The 24,089-nt window shown below is 68.5% G+C and overlaps 2 protein-coding genes across 12 annotated transcripts in view; one reads left to right on the top strand and one right to left on the bottom strand.

Annotated features, from left to right (window-relative positions):
• TMEM94 (transmembrane protein 94) overlaps nt 1-10,691 on the top strand; it is a 30,718-nt gene extending 20,027 nt beyond the window's left edge. For 3 of the 8 annotated variants that reach the window (XM_084862228.1, XM_084862229.1, XM_084862223.1), the window contains 27 exons: nt 245-447; nt 779-930; nt 1,267-1,369; nt 1,552-1,638; nt 1,803-1,919; nt 2,209-2,265; nt 2,464-2,568; nt 2,657-2,821; nt 2,987-3,196; nt 3,630-3,945; nt 4,188-4,361; nt 4,707-4,809; nt 4,918-5,135; nt 5,802-5,983; nt 6,077-6,227; nt 6,456-6,568; nt 6,685-6,784; nt 7,091-7,199; nt 7,409-7,598; nt 7,802-7,879; nt 8,175-8,260; nt 8,544-8,625; nt 8,881-9,029; nt 9,107-9,201; nt 9,312-9,405; nt 9,573-9,743; nt 9,900-10,691. In XM_084862228.1, the coding sequence (XP_084718354.1) occupies nt 245-447; nt 779-930; nt 1,267-1,369; nt 1,552-1,638; nt 1,803-1,919; nt 2,209-2,265; nt 2,464-2,568; nt 2,657-2,821; nt 2,987-3,196; nt 3,630-3,945; nt 4,188-4,361; nt 4,707-4,809; nt 4,918-5,135; nt 5,802-5,983; nt 6,077-6,227; nt 6,456-6,568; nt 6,685-6,784; nt 7,091-7,199; nt 7,409-7,598; nt 7,802-7,879; nt 8,175-8,260; nt 8,544-8,625; nt 8,881-9,029; nt 9,107-9,201; nt 9,312-9,405; nt 9,573-9,743; nt 9,900-9,972 (3,683 nt within the window). In that variant the 3' untranslated portion in view covers nt 9,973-10,691. The remainder of the gene's footprint in view (nt 1-244; nt 448-778; nt 931-1,266; nt 1,370-1,551; nt 1,639-1,802; nt 1,920-2,208; nt 2,266-2,463; nt 2,569-2,656; nt 2,822-2,986; nt 3,197-3,629; nt 3,946-4,187; nt 4,362-4,706; nt 4,810-4,917; nt 5,136-5,801; nt 5,984-6,076; nt 6,228-6,455; nt 6,569-6,684; nt 6,785-7,090; nt 7,200-7,408; nt 7,599-7,801; nt 7,880-8,174; nt 8,261-8,543; nt 8,626-8,880; nt 9,030-9,106; nt 9,202-9,311; nt 9,406-9,572; nt 9,744-9,899) is intronic. The other 5 variants (XM_084862230.1, XM_084862226.1, XM_084862225.1 and 2 more) reach the window with 4 other exon arrangements.
• A 120-nt stretch (nt 10,692-10,811) lies between these two features.
• Nucleotides 10,812-23,525, bottom strand: CASKIN2 (CASK interacting protein 2). Of its 4 annotated transcripts, none has more exons than XM_084862232.1 (20): nt 23,370-23,525; nt 21,672-22,181; nt 18,154-18,205; nt 17,570-17,667; nt 17,113-17,258; nt 16,913-17,008; nt 16,694-16,824; nt 16,461-16,569; nt 16,082-16,190; nt 15,746-15,840; nt 15,080-15,341; nt 14,851-14,972; nt 14,695-14,764; nt 14,504-14,595; nt 14,274-14,384; nt 14,094-14,195; nt 13,827-13,965; nt 12,206-13,699; nt 11,897-12,119; nt 10,812-11,530 (listed from the first exon to the last, which is right to left on the bottom strand). In XM_084862232.1, exons 2-20 carry the CDS (start codon nt 21,763-21,765, stop codon nt 11,440-11,442), a joined length of 3,636 nt encoding a protein of 1,211 aa, XP_084718358.1. In that variant the 5' UTR covers nt 21,766-22,181; nt 23,370-23,525; the 3' UTR covers nt 10,812-11,439. The 4 variants fall into 4 exon arrangements, with proteins under 4 accessions (XP_084718358.1, XP_084718361.1, XP_084718360.1 ...); XM_084862235.1 differs by having other exon boundaries at nt 14,504-14,598; nt 14,707-14,764; XM_084862234.1 differs by having other exon boundaries at nt 14,851-14,969.
• Between the last annotated feature and the right edge of the window lie 564 nt (nt 23,526-24,089).

The raw sequence follows: 24,089 nt of genomic DNA, 5'->3' as shown, positions 1-24,089 counted from the left end.
CAGGGCCTGTGTCCTCACCTTTGATCTTTGCACGGGGCTCAGCACGCCCTCAGCAGTGGTTGTGAAATGTATCTGAATGGAACAAGGATGCAGAGAACAAGAGCTTGGGTTCAGAGGAGGGGGAAGTGCCGGGCTGAGTGGCTGGGCTGCTGTTGGCTTCATCCCAGCTTCACGGGTCGGCCAAGCTCCGTGGTGTGTGCTGGTGCCCCGGGTCAGGTGGTCTCCCTCTTCCCATTCTCGTCAGATGCCCTCAAGGATGGCAAGGAGATCAAGTGGCCCGATGCCATGTACCCCGACCTCCACATGCCCTTTGCACCGTCCTGGTCCCTGCACTGGGCCTACAGAGACGGACGTCTGGTCAACCTGCCAGTGAGCCTGCTGGTGGCAGGAGACATCATCGCCCTGAGGCCCGGCCAGGAGTCCTTCGCCTCTCTGAGGGGGATCAAGGTCTGCGGGACGTTCCTCCTTCCCTGGACACGCCGCGGGGGAGGCCGGGGCCGCGGGGGGGGGGGGGGGGGGGCCTGGCTTGATCCGGAAGCTTCCGGGAGGCCAGCTCATAGCTTCGTGGGGAACAAAGAAGGGCTGGGATGTCTTTCTCCTCCTCGTCCCGTTCTTTTTTCTCTGATCCTCACACCACCAGGAATCCAGCCCCACAGGCCCCACCCCGCTGGCTGCTGACGGATGGCCCTGACCCCATGAGATGCCCGCTTAGCTGGAGTCCCAGGAAGAGGGCCTCCGAGAGCAGCCTCTCACCACCTCCCCCCCCTGTCCCCGGCAGGATGACGAGCACATCGTCCTGGAGCCCGGAGACCTGTTCCCCCCTTTCTCCCCGCCGCCCTCCCCCCGGGGGGAGCTGAAGAAAGGGCCCCAGAACCCCCAGCAGCACCGGCTGTTCCGTGTCCTTGAGACCCCGGTGATCGACAACATCCGGTAGGGGTGCTGCCCTGCCTCTCCCGGCTCCCCCCCTGACCTCGCCTCTTCCCCGGAGCCTCTGAGGGGTGGTGGTGGTGGTGGTGGTGGGGACACGGACGAAGGAGCCTGTCCGTTCTGAGGCCCCTCAGGCCAGGCGTCCCAGGAGGTTCCTCTTGTCAGCACCTTGTGGGCCCGGTGATGGCTCCCCTCCCAGTCTGACTGCACGGGCCACCCTCCTGGCCACCCGGCTGGGCTGAGGAACAGGCGGGACTCGCAGCCTCAGAGATGCTCGGGGAAGGTGTCAGTGAGGGTCTCCGGCCTTTGCCTTGAGCATGGGGTCACCTCCGTCTGCAGATGGTGCCTGGACATGGCCCTGTCCCGCCCCACCACCGCTCTGGACAACGAGAGGTTCACGGTGCAGTCGGTGATGCTGCACTACGCCATGCCCGTGGTCCTGGTGCGTGAGGGGGCGCCGGGGCGGGGCGGGGAAGTGGGGGCGCCTCAGGGCCGGCTCAGGGGAGTGTGAGTGGAGATGGGGTCCCGGAGTGAGCCAGCCAGTGTCAGAGGAAGGGGAGCCTCAGAGCCTGCGTCTCCTCTGGGGTCTGGGCGTTAAGGCTGCACCTCTCCCACTCCCGACAGGCCAGCTTCCTCATCACCAACGCCCTGCGCTTCATGCTGAGCGCCCCCGGGGTCACGTCCTGGCAGTACACGCTCCTCCAGCTGCAGGTAACGCCCTCCTCTCTGTGCCTCCCTCCCTCCCGGTGGCCGCGTCCCCCGTGCTCCCTGGCTGTCCCTCTGCTTCCCCTCCCTCCCTCCTGCCCCCTCCCCCAGCCCTGCCCGCCTCCGGGGCCAGCCGCCCTTCCAGCGCCTCTGCGGTCCCCGTCCCGCAGGTGAATGGCGTCCTGCCCATCCTCCCCCTGCTCTTCCCGGTCCTCTGGGTCCTGGCCACCGCCTGCGGAGAGGCCCGCGTCCTGGCCCAGATGAGCAGGGGCTCCCCCAGCTCCCTGGTAGGTCTTCCCGAGGCAGCGGGCCGGGCAAGGGGAACAGGACAGGACCCGCCGGCGGGGCGGGCGCTGCCCCGGGAACGGGCTGGAGTGGGAGCGAGGCCCTTCCCACCCCGGCCTCCAGGCCAGGCCCGGGGAGGGCAGGGCCTGGCTCTCGGCACACAGGGGGCCGGCTGCCTGGGGCCGCCCTTGGCCCCGATGTTGGGAGCCGTGCTGGTGTGGGGCCCCCCCTGCCAGTGCGGAGGCCCGTGTGGGGCAGTGTCCTCCCTGAGCTCCCCTTCTCTCCGCGCAGCTGGCCAAGTTCTCGGAGGACACTCTCAGCAGCTACACAGAATCCGTGTCCACTCAGGTACGCTCACCGGGCCCGTCCTGGAACCCTGAACGCCCCACTTTATGGACCGTTAGCCTCCCAGAGCCGGGTCCCCCTCTCACACTTCCCTCCGCACCCAGCTCCGGGGGCCCCTGGGCCGTGGCCTCTGGTGTCCCCCGGCCCTCTCCTGGGGAAGGTGGCCGAGTCCCAAACGGCCTCGCGGCCATTCTGCCACAGGAAATGCTGCGCAGCATCTGGGGCCACTTCCTGCGGGTGATCCAGGGCACATCGCCAACGCTGAGCCACAGCGCCAGCCTGCTGCACAGCCTGGGCTCCGTCACGGTGAGGCCCGGGAGGCCCCCGCAGCCCGCCCCCCCGCACCGGTGTCTCCTGGCACTCACCGACCCGTCTCCCCCGCCACCTCCCGCAGGTCCTGTGCTGCGTGGACAAACAGGGCATCCTGTCATGGCCCAACCCCAGCCCAGAGACCGTGCTGTTCTTCAGCGGGAAGGTGGAGCCCCCGCACGGCAGCCACGAGGACCTGACAGATGACGTGTCCATCCGCTCCCTCTGCCACTTCGAGGTGGAGGAGGAGGTGCGGGGGCTCCGGGAGGGCGAGGCGAAGGAGGACCATGAGGATCTGCCTCTGAGTGGCGCAGGCGCAGCCCCCAAAGGCAGAGAGGGGACGGCAGCACCCCGCCTCCCTGGTCCGGGCAGCCATGGGGGCCCTGGTCTGAGGCCTGTTCCCCTGTCTCCGCAGCCCCAGGAGCGGGACGCCCTCCTGGCGGGCTCCCTGAACACCACGCTGCACCTGGCCACCGAGCAGGAGCACGACGCCTGGCCTGCCGACGGCCCCACGGCTGCCGAGCCCTGCTCCCACCTCCGAGGCCACGGCCACAGCAAGCACCCGTCCGGCTCCAGCGTGAGCTTCAGCCGGGACCCGGAGGGCTGTGAGGAGGAGCCCGGCAAGGTGAGGGGCGAGAGCAGCCCCGCCCTCAGGCTCCCCTGCTGCGGGGGCCCGGGGGTGCGGCCAGCTTCTCAGGCCCCAGGCTTGGCCTGGCAGGGCACCTCCTGGCGGCCCTTGCCCCTCCCTGGATGTTGCCACTGGTCATGGGTGCGAGGAGGCCCCTCCCTCCTAGGCACGGCCTGCCAGTGGCTCCTGGAAAATACTCTCCTTGAGAAAGGGCCTCCATGGCTTCCTCCTCGGTCTGTCACCCTCTTAGATATTGCCCGTGTCTTTGGGCACAAGAGCTAGAAGCAGCCAGGAACTCAAGAGAGACAAGGAGGGGGTTTCTGGGCGGGGCGGGGAAGCGTGAGCACGCTGTGGTGGGAAGGGGTCTTCTCTCAGGAGCACCCACACCAGTCCCAGCCTGAGGCCCCTGCTCCCTCCGCGCCGCCCCCAGACGCAGCCGGGGCCGGAGAGCGAGCCCTACGAGGAGGAGGACTTCGTGTGCGACTACCACCTGGAGATGCTGAGCCTGTCGCAGGACCAGCAGAACCCCCCCTGCATCCAGTTCGACGACTCCAACTGGCAGCTGCACCTCACCTCCCTCAAGCCTCTGGGCCTCAACGTGCTGCTGAACCTGTGCAACGCCAGCGTCACCGAGCGGCTGTGCCGCTTCTCCGACCACCTGTGCAACATCGCGCTGCAGGAGAGCCACAGCGCCGCGCTGCCCGTGCACGTGCCCTGGGGCCTCTGTGAGCTCGCCCGCCTCATCGGTGCGTGGCCGCCCACCGGCACACCGGCCCCGGGCCTGGCGTTTACCGACGTCACCGGGAACCCTTTTCCTCCTGTCCTTCCCCTGGAACGGGCACTGCTGTCTGACAGTGCCTCCTGCTCTGCACAGAACGGGGGTGGGGGGTGGGGGGGGTGGGGTGGTGGAGAGGCGGGAGGTGGAGGGTGGGGGCGGGCCAGGGGCCGGGCTTCCTCCCAGAGGCCCTGACATTGCCCTCCGCCGCAGGCTTCACCCCCGGGGCCAAGGAGCTCTTCAAGCAGCAGAACCACCTGGCGCTCTATCGCCTCCCCAGCGCCGAGATGGTGAAGGAGAGCTCCCTGGGGCGGCTGTCCTATGTCACCAAGCGGCGCCCCCCGCTCAGCCACATGATCAGCCTCTTCATCAAGGACACCACCACCAGTGAGCCTCCCGGGCTTGGCTCACGTCGGGACCAGCCTCCCAGGAGCTTGGGCCAAGGCTCTGCCCTCCTCGTCCCTTTTTGGGGATGAGCAGATGAGCGCAGGCAGCTTCTCAGACGTGGCGGGGAGTGGTTTGGGGAAGCAGGTGGGATGGCACAGAGGATGGGGCTGTCTGCAGGGTGGGCAGCTCAGTGCCTGCATGACAAGCCCAGCGGCGTTCTACACAGGCTCCCCATGGTGAGGCCTGGCCAGTTCCCTCCATCCCGGGATGGCCGTGCTCCCTGTGAGGGCAGAGGGAGGGGTGGCTTGGGCACTGATGGTCGGCCTTTTTGTTCACTGCCCTCAGGCACAGAGCAGATGCTGTCCCATGGCACAGCAGACGTGGTCCTGGAGGCCTGCACAGACTTCTGGGACGGAGCTGACATCTACCCTCTTTCGAGTTCTGACAGGTGGGTGCGGGGCCGGAGCACCCGGCCCAGGCGGTCTGCCTGCCTTCCTGCCCACAGACCTGGGGCGTCCCCGGACCCCTCGCCTCACTTCCACCTGCTTCCCGGCAGGAAGAAGGTGCTGGATTTCTACCAGCGCGCCTGCCTGTCTGGCTACTGCTCCGCCTTCGCCTACAAGCCCATGAGCTGCAGCCTGTCCTCCCAGCTCAACGGCAAGTGCATCGAGCTGGTGCAGGCGCCCGGCCAGAGCAGCATCTTCACCCTGTGCGAGCTGCCCAGCACCGTGCCCATCAAGCTGGGCACCCGCCACAACAGCTGGAGCTCGGACGGTACCCTGCGCGCCGTCCCGGGGGCCGGAGCGGGGAGGGCTTCCCGGGAGTCCATCGTAGCAGAGGGGACAGCGGGCACAGCCCTGGGCCTGGGACGCCTGGGGGGGCAGTCACTATCCGGTGACGTGGAGGAGTCCCCTGGTCGTCTCCTGTATAAACTGTCCTCCTCACGGGTTTCCTGTGACCCTCCAGGGGGACAACATATAGAAAACGGCTTCCTTTGAAAGTTACACAGTAGCGGCGGTAGGGCCTGAGCCTCTCTGAGCAGACAAAAGGCCAGGCCCCAGACCCCGCTGGAACAGCTCCACTGACCCCTCCCTCCGCCAAACACACGGGGTCTTAGATCTGAGAGACGATGAATCGAAGCCATTGCCAAGGGTAGGGCCAGCCCTCTCGCCCAGACCAGGCCGGGCTGCTGTCCCTCGGGGGCATTGTCACCGGACTGATGAGTGCCTTCCATTGTCTTTTCTCCCGTGTCTGTTGGCTCCTCCGTGCGTCCCGGCTGTGTGCGTGCGTGGCTGTGTGTGGTCCGCTGGGGCCTGCGTGCTCCTGGATTCGGGTGCGGCGTCTGTGTGTGGCCCGGGGCCGCCTCCTGAAATGTGCTGGCTCCCGGGTTCCTGACCGGGCCGCGTGCTGGCCGGCCTGGCGCCTTGTGCCGACCTGAAGAAGGGATCGGGGAGGCTCTGGAGAAGGAAGACTGCATGCAGGCCCTGAGCGGCCAGATCTTCATGGGCATGGTGTCCTCCCAGTACCAGGCCCGGCTGGACGTCGTGCGCCTCATCGACGGGCTGGTCAACGCCTGCATCCGCTTCGTCTACTTCTCTTTGGAGGACGAGCTCAAGAGCAAGGTGGGGAGAGCCCCCCCCCTCCCCCCGCCGCCACTGACCCCCGTCCCCACTGGCTTTGGGGCTCATCTGCTCACTGCCGTCCGCCTCACGCAGGTGTTTGCGGAGAAGATGGGCCTGGAGACGGGCTGGAACTGCCACATCTCCCTCACTCCCAACGGGGACATGCCCGGCTCCGAGATCCCCCCCTCCAGCCCCAGCCACGCTGGCTCCCTGCACGACGACCTGAATCAGGGTGAGGGCAAAGGTTTGTGGTGGGGACAAGGTGGGTGTGGGGAGCCCCCCGCCTTGGAGCTATTCTGGAAAGAGCCCTCCTGGTACATACACTCCCCCGGAAAAGGGCTCACACCTCCCAGGTAACAGCCACTGACGGGAGGAGAGGGGGCCTGGGCAGGAAGTTCCATGCCACCTGCAGGGCAAGGAGAGGCCCCAGAAGGCTGGCCCCGAGGTGAGGGACGGGCTTCTGTCCCCACAGTGTCCCGAGACGATGCAGAAGGGCTCCTGATGATGGAGGAGGGCCACTCAGACCTCATCAGCTTCCAGCCCACGGACAGCGACCTCCCCAGCTTCCTGGAGGACTGCAACCGGGTACGGCAGGGGGTCCGCGCCCCAGGCCCCTGGGGGTGGCACGTGGCAGAGAGAGGAGGGTCCCGGGGCCCTGGGCCCTGACCCCGAGACCATGGGCATCTCTGCTTCTTCTCCAGGCCAAGCTGCCCCGGGGCATCCACCAGGTGCGGCCCCACCTGAAGAACATCGACAACGTGCCGCTGCTCGTGCCCCTGTTCACTGACTGTACCCCCGAGAGTGAGTGCTGCGCCCACAGCGCCCCGGCAGCCCGCTCCCTTCCCCTGAGGCCGACCAGGCCTGGGGTGCCGGGAGCTCTTGAGGAGATGGGGTTCCCGTGCAGGAAGCCAAGGCCCCTGGGCCGGGAGGAGCTGGGGAGCCTAGTGGGCTGGAGCCGTGGGAGTGCCCATTCGGGAGTCAGAAGCGTCACAGGACGGGGCAGGAGAGTCACAAAGGGAGCCCGCCCCCCGTCTCCTGTCCTGGGGGTCTCCGCCCAGCGCCCTGCGTGGGGCTCCGCCTGCCTGACTTGTGACTGACTGCCCACAGCCATGTGTGAGATGATCAAGATCATGCAGGACTACGGGGAGGTGACCTGCTGCCTGGGCAGCTCTGCCAACCTGCGGAACAGCTGCCTCTTCCTCCAGAGCGACATCAGGTCAGGGGCACCCCCTCTGCCGCCCGGAGGCCCCGGATTGGGTTTTCATGGGGCGGGGGCATATAGGATGGCCGACCTTGCCCTGGTTGAGGGGACCAAGGGACCTGGGCATGGTGGGGAGAAGAGGGAGCAGGCGCTGGCCCCGTGCTGCGGGAGATGGGGTCTCTCGAAGTGCAGCTGATGGGCACGCTCCCCCCTGTGCTGCTCAGCATCGCCCTGGACCCCCTGTACCCGTCCCGCTGCTCCTGGGAGACCTTCGGCTACTCCACCAGTACCAGCATGGCCCAGGCCTCGGAGGGCCTGTCTCCCCTGCAGCTCTCAGGGCAGCTCAACAGCCTGCCCTGCTCCCTGGCCTTCCGCCAGGAGGAGACCATCAGCATCATCCGCCTCATCGAGCAGGTGGGGCCTGGGCTGCGGTGGGAGCGGGCGCGGGGCCTGCTTGGGGCGGGGGGTTATCATGACACAGGATCTGTCTGGGTTGCCTCCAGGCAAAGCTTTCCCGGGCAGCTTGGTTCCAGGAGCTTTGGGGCGTCTGGCTCCTGGCTGAGGTTTGTCAGCTGCAGGGTCTGAGCGAGGCCGCCATCTGTCCTTCCGGTCCCTAGGCGCGGCACGCCACCTACGGCATTCGCAAGTGCTTCCTCTTCCTGCTGCAGTGCCAGTTGTCTCTCGTGGTCATCCAGGTGAGCGGGCAGCACAGACATCGTCCCCTCCCACCCGCTTCTTTGCTCAGGGCCAGTCAGTCTGAGGCCAGTTGGGAGGCTGGGAGGATGCAGCACAGTCTAGGGGTCCCCAGCGCCCCTCTGACACGGCTGGGCTTTTGGAGGTGACCCCTGAGCAGAATAGTGTCCCTCTAGCCCCAGCTCCGCCAGGCCAGGGCGTGAGCGTCTGTCTGGGCCCAGGGCCAGGCAGCCTTGGACTCCCAGTGTCCTCCTGTTTGTCGGAATCTAACAGTGCTTCCTGGCTCTCCTGGGCCAGTTCCTCTCTTGCCTAGTCCAGCTGCCACCACTGCTCAGTACCACCGACATCCTGTGGCTGTCCTGCTTTTGTTATCCTCTGCTCAGGTGAGACGCCGGCCCTCCCTCTGTGCCAGGCAGGCAGGGTGGGAGGTCACCCAGCACCCCAGGAGCCCGGGTTCAGGGACCCCTGCTCAGCGCTCACCTCCTCTCATAGAGGGAGCGTGTGCGTGTGTGTGTGTGTGTGTGTGTGTGTGTGGTGGATGTCCCTCTGTCCTGTCCCTCCTGCTCACCAACCCCCACCGCACTCCCGACTCCTAAGAGGCTCCTCACGTGGGAGGTAGGAGACAGAGGGTCACGTGGCCGCCCTTCACCGGTCTCTGCTTTTCAGCATCTCTCTGCTGGGGAAGCCCCCCCACAGCTCCGTCATGTCTGTGGCCACAGGGAAGAACCTCCACTCCATTCCCAAGAAGGTAGGCCAGGCGGGCGGCGCCCGGGAGCCTGCGCCTTGCCCGAGGGCTGGTCCTGGGGCAGGGAGCGATCAGGATGCGGCCTCCATCACACCAGAGGGAGGTGGTGGGAGAGCTGGGACAGATCCTCGCCGGGGCGGGCAGCCCCAGCTCCTGTCCCCCGTCCGGCTGCCCCTCACTGAAGAGCCTGTTGAATCCGAGTGTCGAGTGCCGGAGGGGCCGGGGCCTCTGGAGTGACAGGCCTCCTTCCCCCCGCAGACCCAACACTACTTCCTGCTCTGCTTCCTGCTCAAGTTCAGCCTCACCATCGGCTCATGCCTCATCTCCTTCGGCTTCACACTGCAGAGCTTCTGTGACAGCTCCCGGGCCCGCAACCTCACCAACTGCTCCTCCATCGTGCTGCCCAGGTGAGCCCCGCCCCACCCCCGCTCGCCCCGGTCCGCCGCAGGGCCCGGAGGGCTGAGCGCACACCTTGCTTTGGCAGCCACGCTGACACGGCTCCAGCCTGGTTTGATGACTTTGCCAACGGGCTGCTTCTGGCTCAGAAGCTCACTGCCGCCCTGATCGTCCTGCACACTGGTGAGGGCTCCCGGAAGGGGCCAGTGGTGGCTGGTGGGGTGCCCCGGGGACCAGGCCTTGGCCGTGGCAAGTCTGACAGCACCCACCCCCCCCCATCCCGTTTCCTCCAGTCTTCATCTCCGTCACCCACGTGCACCGCACCAAGCCGCTGTGGAGGAAGAGCCCCCTGACCAACCTCTGGTGGTCCATGACGGCGCCCCTGGTGTGAGTGGCTCGGCTGGAGGGGATGGGGCTCTGGCAGGGAGGGCTATGACCGGAGGGAGGGGTTTGGGCCGGAGTTGAAGGGTGCCCTCCTTGAGCTACTGCTGTCCTGAGAAAGGCGAGGAAGGGAGAGAAGAGCCCGGCTGACCGGTGCTGCCCTCCTCCCGCAGGCTGCTGGGGCAGGTGGTCCAGACGGCGGTGGACCTGCAGCTGTGGACGCACAGGGACAGCCCCGTCCACTTCGGCCTGGAGGATGTGCCTCCCCTGACGTGGCTGCTGGGCTGCCTGTCCCTGGTCCTCGTGGTGGTCATCAACGAGATTGTGAAGCTGCACGAGATCCGGTGAGCCACCGGCAGGGCGCTCCCTCTGGGCCCAGGCATGCTCCCTGAGCCTGTCACCCCTGGGCACCGTTCCCTGCTTCCTGGCTGCCCATCCCTGCCTCCGGTAGCCTGCCCTGCCCCCGTCTAACCTCCTGCCCCCCCCCCCCCCCCCCCCAGGGTCCGGGTCCGCTACCAGAAGCGACAGAAGCTGCAGTTTGAAACCAAGCTGGGCATGAACTCGCCCTTCTGAGCCGTTGGCCCCGGGGGCCACGGTGCCCTGTCCCCGGGGGCCACGGTGCCCTGTCCCCGGGGCCGGTCCCGGACCACTTCCGAGTCTGCGGAGTTGGTATCACGAATGTTTCAGGGTTTGCCCTTGTGCCCCATGGCACTGAGGCCCCGATCCCCGTGCCAGACCCAGCTGTCATCTTGACCCCCAGGGCTCCTGTGGAGTGAGCCAAGGCCGTGTCAGGACAGCCGGCTCTTCGGGCCGCACCAGGGGCATTCCTGAATGTATGACCTCATGTGCTCAGCAGAGGGGCTCCCAGCCCACTCCTCCCGTGGGCTGTCCCTCTTCAGGGTCCACTCAGCCCGCGCCCTGAGCGCTGGGATCCGGGCAGGGCTGTGGGCATGCGGCCAGGGCCTCGGCCGTTTTGAAGGAACACTGGCAGCAGCTCTCAAGGTCGCCGTTGAAGGTCAGGGTGAGGGTGCAGCCTCCCTGCGCCCTCCATCCTGTCTTCCTGGGACAGGGGCCTCACGGGGACCTGAAGTGAAGGCCCCCGTCACCCTGGAGCCGCTCCTGTGCCTGCCTCGAGCTGCCACAGTCAGTCTCGGGGACTCGGCCCAGGGCTCCGTCCAGTCCCTGCAGGGTTCTCCCGGGAGAATGTTTTTATTGGTGTATATTTTTTACTGGAAATGAGCCTTTTAGGAATGAATGTAGACTGTATTAAAATTTATAAATTGTGTAAGAAAGACCGGTGGCTGGTCCCTGAGGCAGCCACTGAGGGGAGGAGGGGAGGGCCCTAGCCTCCCTCCTGCCAGCGACAGCCCCGGCTCCGGCGAGGCCCGCGGCACAGACCCAGACACAGGCGATCACGTGGAATGACACTTCATTGGCGTTAGTGGGGTAGGAGGTTAATGTACAGAGCCAGGGCCCGCCCATCAGGCCAGGCTGGGCAGCGGGCACTCTTGCTGGGGCCGGAAGCCCCTTCCCACTGCGTCCTCTCAGGCAGTTATAGAATAAATTCCATTTAAAATATATGCCTTTCTCTCTGCTTAAAAAATAACATTTACAGTTGAAAAAGTTTGGACTTTGGGGGGGGTCTGTTAGTCCCACTGCCCCACCCCCGCCAGCTCTGCCTCGCTGCGGGCAGGCAGGGGAGGAGCCGGTCTGGCCGGGCCCGCCAGCAAGCAGGCCCCGATGGCTTATTTACATGTCTGTGCTATGTACACCCGTGGGGACCCGGCCAGCACCGCAGGTGGCAGAGGAGCTCTGCCACCACCTTTCTCCCTGGGCGGAAGCTCTTACCAGGGTCCCTGACCGAAGGGCAGGGGGCTCTTTGCTCAGGTTACACACTGGGCGGGGTTCCGCTGAGAGATCAGGTCTGACAAGCCCCTTGGCCCCCGCTCCCCCGGAACTGCAATGCTGACAGCCGCTGGCTCGGAGCAGCAGGAGGGACCCGCTGGGGCCAAGGCAGTGGATGCTGCAGGCGGGTCGAGCTCAGTCCAGCATGGCATCCAGCTGGTCAGCCAGGGCGTCAAACATGGTGCTGATGTCATCCAGGATGTGCTTGGTGGAGGTGCTGGGGGGGCTGCGGGGAGAGCACTGGGTCAGACCAGCCGGTGATCAGACCGCCCGCCAGCCCTGGGCGAGGGCTGGTGCCGAGCGCCCGGCTGGTGCCAAGTGCTTTCCAAGAAGGAGCCGCTGTCCTTCCGTACACCGTGCCCGGGGCTCAAATGACCTGTCCAGGCTCACGTGCCTCTAAGCGGCAGCAGCCAGCTTCCCTGCAGGTCAGACCCAGGTGACTCCCAACCTCCCTTCCAATGGGGGGTCCCCAGACTGAGGATCTGCCCGTGAGGTCCCTGCCCCCCAACCACCCCCGGACCCCGGAAAGAGGATACGGGAGGAAGCGTTCCCCATGCCGCCACCTTCTCCCCGCCCTGCCAGCAGCCCTCACCCCTCTCGCTCCTCGGCGCCGATGCTCTTCTCCGCGGCCCGCAGTGCGGCTGCCAGGGACGAGCTGGTCCGCTCCAGTCTCTGCTGGGCCTGGCCGGAGCCCACGGCGGCCGCGCTCTCGGGACGGGGCGGCGGCACAGGGCGTGGGCCGAGCCGAGGAGCCAGCTTAGGGCCGGAAAACGCCAGCTGGGTGCAGGCCACAGACACAGGCTTGGGAGCGGTTCCTGCAGAGACAGGTTGGCTTGTGACTCAACTGGGCAGGACACAACCCCTGCCAACGTGCCCGGTGCCCGCAGGCCCTGCCTCATACCTGCTCCGGGCACCTTGATGAGGGCAGCGGGCGGAGCTGGGGGCTCTGGCTCCCCACGCTGCCGATGGCCTGCCGAGCTCTCCAGAGCTGGCCCGGGGCAGGGGGGCTTGGCGGGCGGGGTGGGAGGGCTGGGAGGAAGAGGGGCTGGAGCTCCTGGAGTGGGAAGGCTGCCAGGGTCTGGCTGAGGAGGGCTGGGAGGAGCCACAGGGGACTCGCTGGGGGGCTGGGAGGGCATGGGGACGGAGGGGACGGAGGGGACGGAGGGGCTGGGCATGGCGGAGGCCACTCCGAAGGCCAGAAGCGCCGTCTGCAGCGGCTCCCTCTCCCGGCATTTGGGCCTCCGCTTAACAGTGTCTGACTCGGTGAGGTTGAAGTGGAGGCCGGTGGGCACTGGCGTCTCTCGGGACGGGGGCCCGGCCGGCTTGGGCCGCTGTTTGATGGTCAGGTTCCCTTCTTCCGCGAACGGGAGCCCCTCCCCCGAGCTGCCCCGGGACGGGGGCGTCCCCTCGGGCCCCGGGTCCTCCTCCTCCTCCGTGTCCGAGACGGGGCCCGCTGGGGCAGGGGGCCCCGGGGGCTCTGACGGGCCAGTCGGTTCGCTCAGCGTTCGCCTCCGGGGCCCAGGGGCCCCCTCTTTGGGCCCCAGGCTGCCATCTAGTGGAGGGGGCTCCGGGGTGGGGCCGGAGACGGAGCTGAGGCGCTTCGGAGGCGGGGGCGGCGGGCCTTTGCGTCGGGCCCGGAGGGCGAAGGACTGGCTGCGGGGAGCCCCTCGGGCTGGGGTCTGGCTGGGGCTGGTCCGGGCCAGGGCACTGCGTCCCGGCCGCCGGGTGAGGGTGGCGTAACTGCCCAAGGCACTGCCCACCGGCCCTTCGGCCTCCCCCTCGGCCTCCCCCTCGGCCGGGCCCGGGCGGCTCAGGCTGTGGGACCTGCGCTTGGGCCGGGGAGGGTCTGGGGGAGCAGCAGGGGGGCCAGCCAAGTACGAGAAGGCTCTGGGCGCCCCTGGAGGTGGCCCCGGGGCCGGGCTGGCGGGGGAGCCCTGAGGGTACATGAAAACATAAGCAGGAGGCCCTTGGCCAGGAAGCGGGGAACAAAGCTTCGGGGGCCGCTCCGTGCCCTCCGGAAGGTTCCTTTCCTGTGGGGTGCCGGGGTCCCCACTACCGGGCTGAGGGGCAGGCTGCTCCTGTGAGTGGCCAGACCCTCGTGAGCGAGCGCCAATGCTCTCCTGGCTTGGGGAGCGGGGAGGGGGCAGGGGGAGTGGCTCGGGGCCACCCCCGACCATGGCTGCCTGTAGCTCTGGGCTCAGCTCGCTGCCCTGGAAGGTGAGGAGGCGGGGGCCGGCCGCGGCAGGTGCGTCCCCGTTCTCCAGCCCCTCGATGGCCATCAGCTCCGGGCCCCTGGCCGGGCGGCAGCCGCCCTCGCCGGGGGCCTCCCCGTGCGGCAGGCCCCGCCGCAGCTCGGCCAGACGCTTCACCCCCAGCATGAGCTTCTTCTGGTGACCTGAGGGGGTGGGTACGGGGCAGGGTTAGCGGGGCTGCACATGGTCACCCCCACTCCCTCGAACCCCGTCCTCTCCTGGGCCCGGGCCCTGAGAACGTTTGAAGACCCGTGGCGGCAGGGGGCTCACCGAGCTTGTTGACGCCGATCTCCTGCAGCTCCTCCCAGGTGAGGTCGGCCACCAGCGCCATGGAGTCGTAGCCACTGCCCAGCAGCTTCTTGTGGTACTGCGGCAGCCCCAGCGCACACAGCCACTCCAGCAGGTCCGCCTGCGGCACAGCGCGGTCAGAGCAGGCTCCCGCCAGCCGCGGCCCCGGCCAGGAGGCGCCACGGCCACGGCCACGGCCACGGCCACGGCCACGGCCGAGGGCGGGAGCCTGAGCCGCCGCCCACTCACCGGGATGTAGTTGGGCAGCCACTCGGTGATGCTCAGCTGGGCGATCTCCGAGGCGATCTTCTTCCTGTGCCCGGGCTTGGTCACCCCGATGGCCGTCAGGTCCTGCCCGGAGGGGGGGGGGGTGCCGTTAGCCCTGCTCTGCCTGCGGGGCCCTCCCCGCCCTCCCGCAGGGACACCCACCTCCGGCGTCATGCGGCTGATGGTGGGCACGTCGTAGCCGGCCTGCAGGAAGTGGGCGGTGTAGCCCTCCAGCTGGAACTCACTGAGCCAGTTGTAAATGGCCTGGGCGTCCTGAGGGCGGGAGAGGGCTGGCGTGAACGAGCCGAGTGTGCTGAGCAGGGGCTTTAGTCCATACTGAGGCCCGTGCAACCCCCGCCCTGGGCCCGCGGCCCTGCCCAGCGAGACCGCACCTTCCCCTCCAGCAGCTGCTCCGGCCGCACGTCCTGGGGGAAGAGCTGCTCCCCGGAGTGGCAGTTGGCCGGAGGGCGGTGGCTCAGGCTGCCTGTGTGGAGGGACAGAAATGGAGTCGGGGGGCAGGAGGAAGGGGTGCCAAGCCCTCAGCCCTCCCCGCACCTCTCCCAGCCCGTCCAGGCCCATTTACCTTTCCTCCCTGCCAGGGCCGGGGGGTGCAGGCCTGGCGGCCCCGGGTCCTCGCCGGCAGCGGGAAGCGGCTGCACACGGAGAAGGAGGGGCTCAGCGTCCGGGGAGGTGGCAGCAGGAGGGGGGGCCCTGCCCCGCCACACGCCCTCCCTCGTACCTGGGCGTTCTCGATCAGGAGCCCAGGGCTGTGGCCGTTGGTGCCCTCGGAGCTCTGCCCGCTGCCAGCGCTGCGGATGCTGCCCACGCTGCCCTCGCTGCCCACACTGTTCCTGTCACCTGCTGGAGGGGCGGGAGCAAAGGGGCCAGAGGCCCAGTTGGCCCTGCCGACAGCTGCCTGGCGGTCAGACGCCCACCCTGGTGCCAAGCTGCCCCCCAGGAGGATGTACCTGGGCTGTCTGGGCTGAGGCCCACCCGAGGGAGCTGGCCGTAGGTGAGAGGGTGCGGGGGGTCGTCGGCAGGGGGCTGCGGTGTCCGGGAGAAGCTGGGGCGCAGGGGTGTGGGCGCAGGGGGGAGGCGGGGCGCGAGGACGCCCACCCGCTTGCTGACCACCTCGACGATGCCGGGGGGAAAGTAGCCCACGCGGTCCGTGCCCCGCTGGCTCTCGTGGATGTGGCCCTTCCAGCGGCCGTCGGGGTGCTGCTCAAGCACCTGTGCGAATGGGGCCGGGGCGGCAACGGTCACCTCCTGCGTCAGGCCAGGGCAGCGGCCAGCCCTGTCGCTGCGGCCCCCCGCCCCCAGGAAGCCGGTCTCTGATGCACAAGCCAGCCCACAGTGCTGCCCGGCGCCAGCAGCCAGCCAGGCCCCGGCGCCTCTGGCATCCGCCGGCTGCCATCCCAGCTGCCCCGCCTGCTAGCTGTGTGGCCGGGGAAGCCACAGCCGCTTCTCCAGGCCTCTCTGCAGCGGGAACGGGGACAGCACCCTCCTCCCCGGCTGGAGGGGTCAGCGGTGCAGCTCCTGTCAGACCTCGGCCCAGAGCCTGACCACAGGAGGCCCCGCCAGGGAAGGGACGGTGACCCCGGTATTCGCCAAGGCACGCCTGCGCCGGCCCTCACCGTGATGACGTCCCCGGCCCGGACGTTGAGGGCCGTGGGGTCGTGGAGGTTCCAGAAGTCCTTGAGTGCTCGGACCTTCAGGATCCCCGAGGCCTCTGAGAGAAGGGGGAGGACAGGTGTCAGCCCGGGGCTCAGGGCGCCTTCCACCCCCGTTGTCCCCTCAGGCGCCTCCCGGGTCCCTGCCTCCTCCTCCTCCTCCTCCTCCTCCCCCACAGCATTACCCCCACGGCCCAGCCCAGGAGTGCGACTCCACTCCTGTTTCCTGCGCCCCCAGGACGGAGGCCCCGGGCTGGGTCTTCCACACACACACACGCACGCACACACGCACGCACGCACCCCGCAGCAGCTGCTTGATCTCCCGGCTGGCCTGGGAGGTGGTGAACTGATTCACGATGTCCAGGGCCGTCTGGTTGTACGTGTTCCGAATGTTCACGTCCACGCCGCCCTGGGGACACAGTGCGGGTGAGCGTGCCCTGAGCAGCTCGCCTGTCACTCCCACAACCCTCCCCGCCGCCAGGAGGCAGGTGCTGTTTCCTGGGTCACAGGTGAGGGAGTGGAGGCTCAGCGGGAGGGTCAAGGACGAGCTCAAGGTCCTTCGGTAAGAGGCAGGGGTGGGGCTGGAACCAGGTCCGTCTGCTCTCCAGCCACGTGGCCCCCCCTCAGACCCGGCCCCTGTGGGCTCTGGGCACCTGCGGGCCGGCCCGCCCACACCCACCTCCAGCAGCAGCCGCACCACCTCGGTCTTGCCGTAGAGCGCGGCCTCGTGCAGCGCCGTGCCCGTCTTGGTCTGGCGGTTGATCTCGATCCCGGCTCTCAGCAGCTGCCTGTGGAGGCGAGGCGTCACAGGGCGGAGCGGCCGGGGAGGAGGTCAGCAGGGCAGGGCATGAGGGGCGCTGCTGGCTCCCCGGGAAGGGGATGAGGAAGTGAGGGTGGGGGAGCGGCGGGTACCTGATGACCTCTCTGTGGCCGTTCTTGGCAGCCAAGTGCAAGGGCGTGGTGTAGTTGGGGTCACATGGGTCCTTGGCCTCGCCCTCCAGCAGGGCCACACACAAGTGGCTGTTCAGTAGCAGCTGGGCCACCTGCGGGCAGCAGCACCAGGTAGAGCCTCCTCTTGGGACCCCCCCCCCAGACGCCCAGAACCAACCCCCCAGGGGCTGCAGGCCTCACCCTGAGCCGCCCGAACTCGCAGGCCAGGTCCAGGGGTGTCTTCTTGGCCTTGTTGACCAGGCACGGGTTGGACTGGTGCTGGAGGAGCATTTCTGACTGGGGGCAAAGGGGAAGCCGAGTGAGGGGTGTGGCCTGGCCAGCCCCTCGGTGCCAGCCCCGGCCCCCTCCCCAGCACCCCTGCGGGCGGGCGGCTCACGTACCACCTCGTAGTGGCCATACTGGGCAGCCAGGTGCAGCGGGATCTGCCCGTCCAGGGATGCGGCGTTGACGGCCGCCGAGGCCCGCAGCAGCAGCCGCACGGGCTCCAGCCGGCCCTGCCAGGCAGCATAGTGCAGCGGGCGCATGCCTGCCGGAGGGAAGGGGCTTCTGAGGGGCCTGGCCGGTGTGGGGTCCGGGGAGGGGCCCGAGCAGGGTCTGGAGCCAAGCCGGCGGGGAGGGACAGACCTGACGCCAGCGATGCTGGCTGCGCCTGGGCTTGGTCAGCAAGAGGTCCGGCCGTGCCCTGCCCACCATGGTGGCCTCCTGACAATGACCTAATCGCAACCCCCTCCCCGGATACTGGGTCGTCAGGACCCCCCCATGGGATGGAGACTAAGAGGTGAAGCATTGCAGGCCAGGGAAACGACGCCAACAGGGCCGGGGGCTCCGGGGCCGCACCATTGCTGTCCTTGATGTCCACGGTGGCCTGCGCCTCCAGCAGCAGGGCGATGAGCTCCAGGCTGCCCCCCAGGGCGGCATGGTGCAGCGCGGAGAACCTGGCGGCGGGACACACCGTGGGGGTGTCAGTGAGTGGCCCCTGCCCCCCAAATCCTGTCTTGCACACCAGACCCATCCCAGGGGCCAGCAGGGCTGGGTTACTTGCCCACTGTGGGGACCCGCCCCCCCCCCGGCTGCCGTGGGAGCGCAGAGCAGCCGGGCAGCGCCATGAAAGGGCCCAGTGTCTGGGCTGAGAGGCCTGTTTGTCTGGCTGCCCCCCCGGCCGGCCCCGGGGAGGGGGCCGTGGGAGCAGGAGCCTGAGGGCTCCCATCCTCCGGGGAGAAAAGGGGGCCTGGCAGGAATCTGACCCGCGGAGGCCCCTCAGAGAGGCCCGGCCCCTCCCCTCTCCCCCTCCCTCCCATACAGACGGCCCAGGGCTTCAGCAAACACGCGTCCGGGGCCGAGTGAGAGGGGAAGGGGCTCCGGGCCCCGGCTCTCCGGCTTGGCCCTCCCCCGCGGCAGCTGCGGAGGCCGGGCTCACTCACCCGTCAGCGTCCTGGTAGTTGACGTTGAGTCTCTTCGTGGAGCCGAGCAGCTCTGGGGGGCAGAGCAGGAGGCGTCAGGACACCCTCAGCCACACCCTAAGCCAGGGCTCCCTCTCCCCCACCTCCCAGACCCGCTGACCTCTCGGCGTGCAGGAGAGCACCTGCCCCATGGCCCCTGAGCGCCCTGTACCTCCGGCCCCCTCCCGCCAGGGCCTCCGGCCCCCCGGCTGCAGGGCAAGGAGTGCGGGAGCGAGCGGCCGCGGTGGCTGGCTCTCCTGGGCCCCGGCCCGGCTCGTTTATAGCGCCAGGGGGCGGGGAGGGGGCACCGGCACGCCGCCGAGCCCTCAATAGATGGCCCACGGGCACATGGTTAGCATTCCTGCCTGAGCGGCCCAGGAGCCAGGCCCATTGTCCCGCCGGGACGGGGGCTGGGAGGACAGGAGAGGGGCGCCAGCGGCTGGAGAGTGGAAGGGCAGAGGCCAGGGCCACAGTGCCAGCCCCACCACATCCCTGAAGGGAGCACGTGGAGCAGGTGGTGCCAGACAGGCCCGCACCGTGCCCCACTCTGCCGCGTACTCGGCTGTCTGAGCTTGGACAAGTCCCAGAACCTCCCGGGCTCAGTGTCCGCATCTGTAGAATGGGCTGACCACAGAACCCGCCCACATGCAGAAGATGGGAGCTATCCCCCCTTGGCACTCCCTACCCATCAGCCCTCATCAACAAGACGCTGTCCTTCAGCCAGAGCTGGGACAGCCCGTCCTGGGCCAGGCGGGAGGCTGCGGGGTGGCGGCGAGAGGAGCCAGAGGCCTGGGCAGGATGCTGCTTCGGCCCCGGGGGACAGACAGGACTCAGCAGGTGTGTGCCACCGGGAGCCAGGGCACGGAGGGGGTGGTCCCTGTGAGTGCTGGGGGCAGCGGCGCATGCCTCTCACGGCGGCCCCGCCTTCTGCGGGACACACCCGAGGGGAGGAGGAGGCTGGCTCACCCGGGCAGGCGGGGTGCCAAGCATGCTGGTCCAGGCCTGCCCCCGGGCCCTGGAGGGCCCCCGAATGCCCCAGCTACACAGGCCCCCTCCCACCAGGGAGGGACCAGCCCCGCAGTGCCGGGTGTGGGGCGGGAGGCAGGGCACAGCCCATGAGGCCACTGCGGAAAAGGCCAACAACCGAACCAAGGAGGGGCTCGGCGGAGAGGGGGAAGGGCCCCGAGAACAAGCACCGGCCCCCAGCCTTCCTCCGGCCCTGGAAGGCCGTCCCAGGGAGCCAGCGGGGGCTCGGGAAGCCGGGGCTGGGGGGCAGGAGGGGTCTGGCTCAGCGTCTTCCTGGCGGAGCCCCGCTCTGGGCCTCAGGGAAGATGACCCAGAAGATGCCTCCACCTGCGCCGGCCGGACAGCCGGGGCGGGGGGGCCTCTCCGGGGAGTGACAAGACAATGTGACAGCGGAGACAGGAACAGGGGCCGGCGGGCCGGGCCGGGCGGCTCTGTTCTCTCCAGAACAATGGCCGGAAAGGGGTGGGGGAGAGGCTAGCAGGGACCGGGCCGGGGACCTTGGTGGGAGGGCGGAGGGGCCTGGGTTCTGGCCTGGCTCCAGGCACTCCCCTCCAGCACAACCCTCTTTCCCGGGCGGAGGGCGGAGGGCGGAGGGGTCACTCCTGATTTAGGCTGGGGCAGAGGATGTGAGCTCAGCGGGCCACCCCCGGCCACTCGGTTTCCTCTGGCCCAGGAGACAGCGGGAAGAGGGAGGGGGAAGGAGGGCGGGGGCGCGTCCAGAACAATCCTAGGTGATTCTGACGAGCAGCCAAGAGCGGGAGCGCAGGCGGAGGGCACGGCTGGCCTCCGCTCCCAGCACAATGGTGGGGTGACCTTGGCTCTCTGGGGGTCGGGCTCCTTATCTGTAAGTGGGTGTAGTGGCAGGGAGTTAAGGGGACCACAAGTTCATGAGCTGTAGGGTCTGCACAATGTCACCTGGCTTCTCAGAGGTCTGGGGAGGGAGGCACAGGGCCAGGGCCTCCCGGGGTGTCATAGCGCCCCCTCTGTGCTCACGTCCCTTTGGGGGCTCGGGGAAAGGACTGCTTCCCTGACAGACAGGGAGCCCTCCTGGAGCTCAGGAGCCCCGCTGTGAGGTTCCCGCCAGCCGCCAGGCCCCACCCCGTCCTCTCTGGACCTCACTCTGAGGCCAACGGCAGCGCCACCGAGGCCCCTGGGCAGGCTGCCAAAACCAACACAGAGGTGAGGGGAGAAGGGTGAGTGCTCCCACTCCTGGGCTCCAGGGACCTCTTTAGCACCTTCTCCCCATCGTGCTCACCCTGCACCCCGTTCCCCAGGGCACAGGGACACCCCCACAGCTCCATCTCCCTCTGCTTTGGGTCTCCGACCTTAACCTCCCTCCTTCTAGCACCCACTGGCAGGTGCTTTCATTAGCCAAAGAGATGCTTTCATTAGCCAAAGTGGATCCCAGAGGCCCAGCACCCGGGGGACCCTCTCTCCTCCAGCACAGTGTGGTGGCAGCAGCCACTCCGCCCCTGCTGGTGCCGGGCTCCAGGGGACAAGTGTAGCGTCCTGGGCCCGAGAGCTCGCCCTGAGGCCCAGAGGTCTCCTCCCCTGGGGGTCTCACAGCAGAGGTTCCCGGGAGACGGGGCTCAGGTGTGGCCCCCACAACCCTGTCAGACCAGTGCCCCGGGCTCTGGGGAAACTCGGCAGATCAGCGCAGGCCACTGCCACCTGGGACACCGGCGGGGAGGCAGGGGGAAATGGGCTTTAGCACGTGGTTAGGTAGTGTTGGACTTTGCTTTAGTTAGAACCCTGTTTAGAGCTATTTTATGGACGTGCCCGCTAAAGGAAGACATAGCGCAGGGATGAGCTGGTGGAAGCGGTGCGGGTGGGGGGCGGGGCTGTCTGTCAGTCTTTCCCAGCCCATTATCGGAAACCCCGTGGCTGCAGAGAACAATCTGAAAAACCACCTGCTGGAAGAAACCCCGTGCGCGCGCGGGCAGGAATTCCGGTTTGTTCATTCACGGCCGGGACCCGGGGCCTCGGAGTGCGGCCTGGCTGGCACACAATAGGCGCCCAAAACCATCTGAATGGGCCCGGCAGGTTTGGCTCCGGTTCGGCTCCCGGTCAAGGACACGTTCCCCAGCAGGGTGAGCGGGGAGGCAACCAATGGACGTCTCTCTCACGTGGATGTCTCTCTCTCCCCCCCTCTCCGCCCTCCCTGCCACCCTCTCTGGAAAGCAACGGGAAAAATATCTTCGGGCGAGGGATTAAAAACATATTTCTAACTTGAATGAATGCACTCCAACCTCTTACTTTACAGGCGAGGAAATGGAGCCCAGAGAGGTTAGGTTAGTTGCCTAAGACACACAGCACGGGGGGCCCGACTTCCTCTCTGGCTCTCACACAAGACAGTTCTCTCTCCCCCTCCCCAGAGCCCCGTGCCACCCCCTTCCTCCCCCCTCTCTCTGCAACCTGAGCTCTCAGAGGAGGGTCTCATCCGGACAGTCCCCCCGCCCCCATCCAGTACTCACTCGTCTTTGCAGCCTTGACTTTGGCCACCAGCTTCTGCACGCCAGTCACGTCTCCGTTCTTGACGGCGAGGATCAGGTCCTGTTCACGACCCATCCTGGCCCCCAGGCCGGGCTCTGGGCTCAGACGCCCAGGGGAGCGGCCGGAAACCTGGTCTGCAGCGCCGAGGCGTCAGGGTGCCATGCCGAGGCCCTGCGGGGGGCCCCCGGCGTCCTGAGGCGCGAGTCTGGTCTCAGGCGGCGGGCCCTTGTCAGGCACTGACAGGTATTCCCACAAGGTGCTCCGCGAGCTGCCGCCACAGGCAGGAAAGCCGATCTCCGAGGGGGCGGAGGCTGCTCGGAAATCTGGACAGATATCAGCTTGCTGCTTCCGACAGCCCGGGCTGGGCCGGGGCCGGGCGCGCCAATCTTCCCGGCGTGGCTCTGGCTCAGGAGCACCGGTGCCCACCCAGAAGGCCGCCAGCATTCCCTCGGGCAGTGGGCAGCGGCGGCGGGCAGGCAGGTCTCGGGGTTCTGGAAAAGGGTCGGTGTTTTTGCTGAGGGCTAGGCCCGAGCCTGCAAGGATCCCAGAAGCGGGGCTCTGAGGACGAGCAGGTCAGGGCCTCCAGGGAGCCCCCCAACTACGCTGGCTGTCCTAGGAGCCGGGGTGGGGGTGGGGCTGGCCACTCAAAGCGGGAAGGGAGCTGCCATGCTTGAGAGGACTCTGGAGGGGGAGAGGTGGCAATCTGCGAGGGGGGCTGAGTCACGGAGGCCCCTGGGCACCTGGCAGCGCCTCAACCTGGGCAGGCCGGGCAGCAGCCTGTTCTCCACAGCCCCAGGGCTGACACCCACGGGCAGCTGCGTGCCAGGAGGTGGGGCCGGGAGGGCCGGGCACAGGCAGACAGGAGGGTCACTCCCTGTGGAAGGTGCCAGCCCCCAGACGCCTCCCTCCCGCCCCACGCTTTACTAAAGCAGCCGGAGGCCTCGCCGCAGGGCTCTTTAGGGATTCAGAGTGGAGTGGGGAGCTCAGGGCCCCCCGTTTCTGGCAGGGAGGTTTCCCAGCACCTGTTGCTGACCTCTCCTCACGCCTCGTGCAGGCTGGAGAAGCAGCTGGGCACAGAACAGAGACCAGCGCTGGGGCCCTGCTGGCAAATGGGGCTGCCTGCCCCCCCCCCCCCCCAAGCCTGAACCTGAGGCCCCGAGCCCCAACTTCCCTGCAGAAAAGCTGACGTCAGCTCCTCACGGGCCACGAATTCGCTGCCCCGAGTCCTGCGGCATGACACCGGCATGCCACCCGGGCAGGCCTGGGGCTCCGGCTGCGGACCCCTCGCTCCCCAAAGCGTCCCGAGCCCCATCCAGATGGCACTCCCTCCGAGGGCACTCCCTCCGGGGCCCCGGCCGGCGCGGGGGGAGGCGCCCCTGGCAGCGCCTGGGGTCGGGCGGGCTCCCCCGCCCCCCGGAATGCCCGCCCCGCGCCGCGCAAACCCCCAGCCCCGACCCGGCCCGGCCGACCCGGGAACAAAGCGGCGGGGGGGACGGGCCGGGGCCGGCGCCGGCGCCGGAGCCGGAGCGATGGACGCGGGAGAAGGACGGAGTGGGGAGGCGCGAAGGAGGACGGACGGAAGGAGCCCAGGGACGGCGGCGCCCGCGGATCCCGCAGGAAAAGTTAGTTTGCGCCCGCCCTCCGGGGCACGGCCCCCGGCCCGGGCCGCGCAGCCTCACCTCGCCCGGCCGCCCCGCCGGGGGTCCGGGTGGCCCCGCGCGGTCCCTGGCGCTCCGGACGGCGGCTCCCACGGCCCCCGGAGCCCCTTTCTCCTCCTCCTTCCCGAGGCCGCCCGGCGCCTCCCGCAGGAAATCCCGCCCCTCCCCCGGCCCTCCCGCCGGATCGGGAGCGCAGGGACCGTCCCGGCCGCGCTCCGGGCTGTCAGTCAGCGCCCGCGGCCCCGCCCCGCCCCGTGCCAGGCCCCGCCCCCTTCTCTCCTGAAGCTGGCGGGTCAGCGCATGCGCCCAGGTGCAGCGGGGGTTGGCGGGGGCGGGGGAGGGGGGAGAGATCGCGTCCCTGAGTTCCAGTTGCGGAGCCGGGGCGACCTGGGGATCGAGTTTTTTAGGCCGAAAGGTGTGCGACTGGGTGGGACAGAGAGGACGTGATCTGGAGTATGGAAACCGGGGACCACACTTGGGGAGCCCCCTTGGGAAGTCCCCCTTTACTCTTCGCCCCTCCTCGCCCTCCCCGGGACTCCCGCAGTGACCTCCACCCGCCTGCGGAGTCGTCGGTGCACTGGCTGGTCGGAGCAATGGTGCCACCTAGCGGCCCGCATCGGGGCGGCCCGCGGAGGCGGCGGGGTGGACCCCCGCCTCGAGGAGGTGCTAACGACAGGCTGGGGTGGCGCTTCAGCACCATCTCGGGCCGGACAGCGCCTCCCGCCCCCTTGGGCTCTGGAA

Source organism: Pipistrellus hanaki (assembly GCF_964339955.1).
Source record: "Pipistrellus hanaki genome assembly, chromosome: 16".
Lineage (NCBI taxonomy): Eukaryota > Metazoa > Chordata > Mammalia > Chiroptera > Vespertilionidae > Pipistrellus > Pipistrellus hanaki.
The sequence above is the reverse complement of the archived record's forward strand: the minus strand, read 5'-3'. Positions and strand labels throughout refer to the sequence as shown.

Coding starts and splice junctions, on each gene's coding strand:
- CASKIN2 (XM_084862232.1), bottom strand. CDS start 21,765: ATGGGTCGTGAACAGGACCTGATCCTCGCCGTCAAGAACGGAGACGTG. Junction 15,841..16,081: donor GATCAAGCAGCTGCTGCGGG/GTGCGTGCGTGC, acceptor CCCTTCTCTCAG/AGGCCTCGGGGATCCTGAAG. Junction 12,120..12,205: donor CATCAAGGTGCCCGGAGCAG/GTATGAGGCAGG, acceptor CTGTCTCTGCAG/GAACCGCTCCCAAGCCTGTG.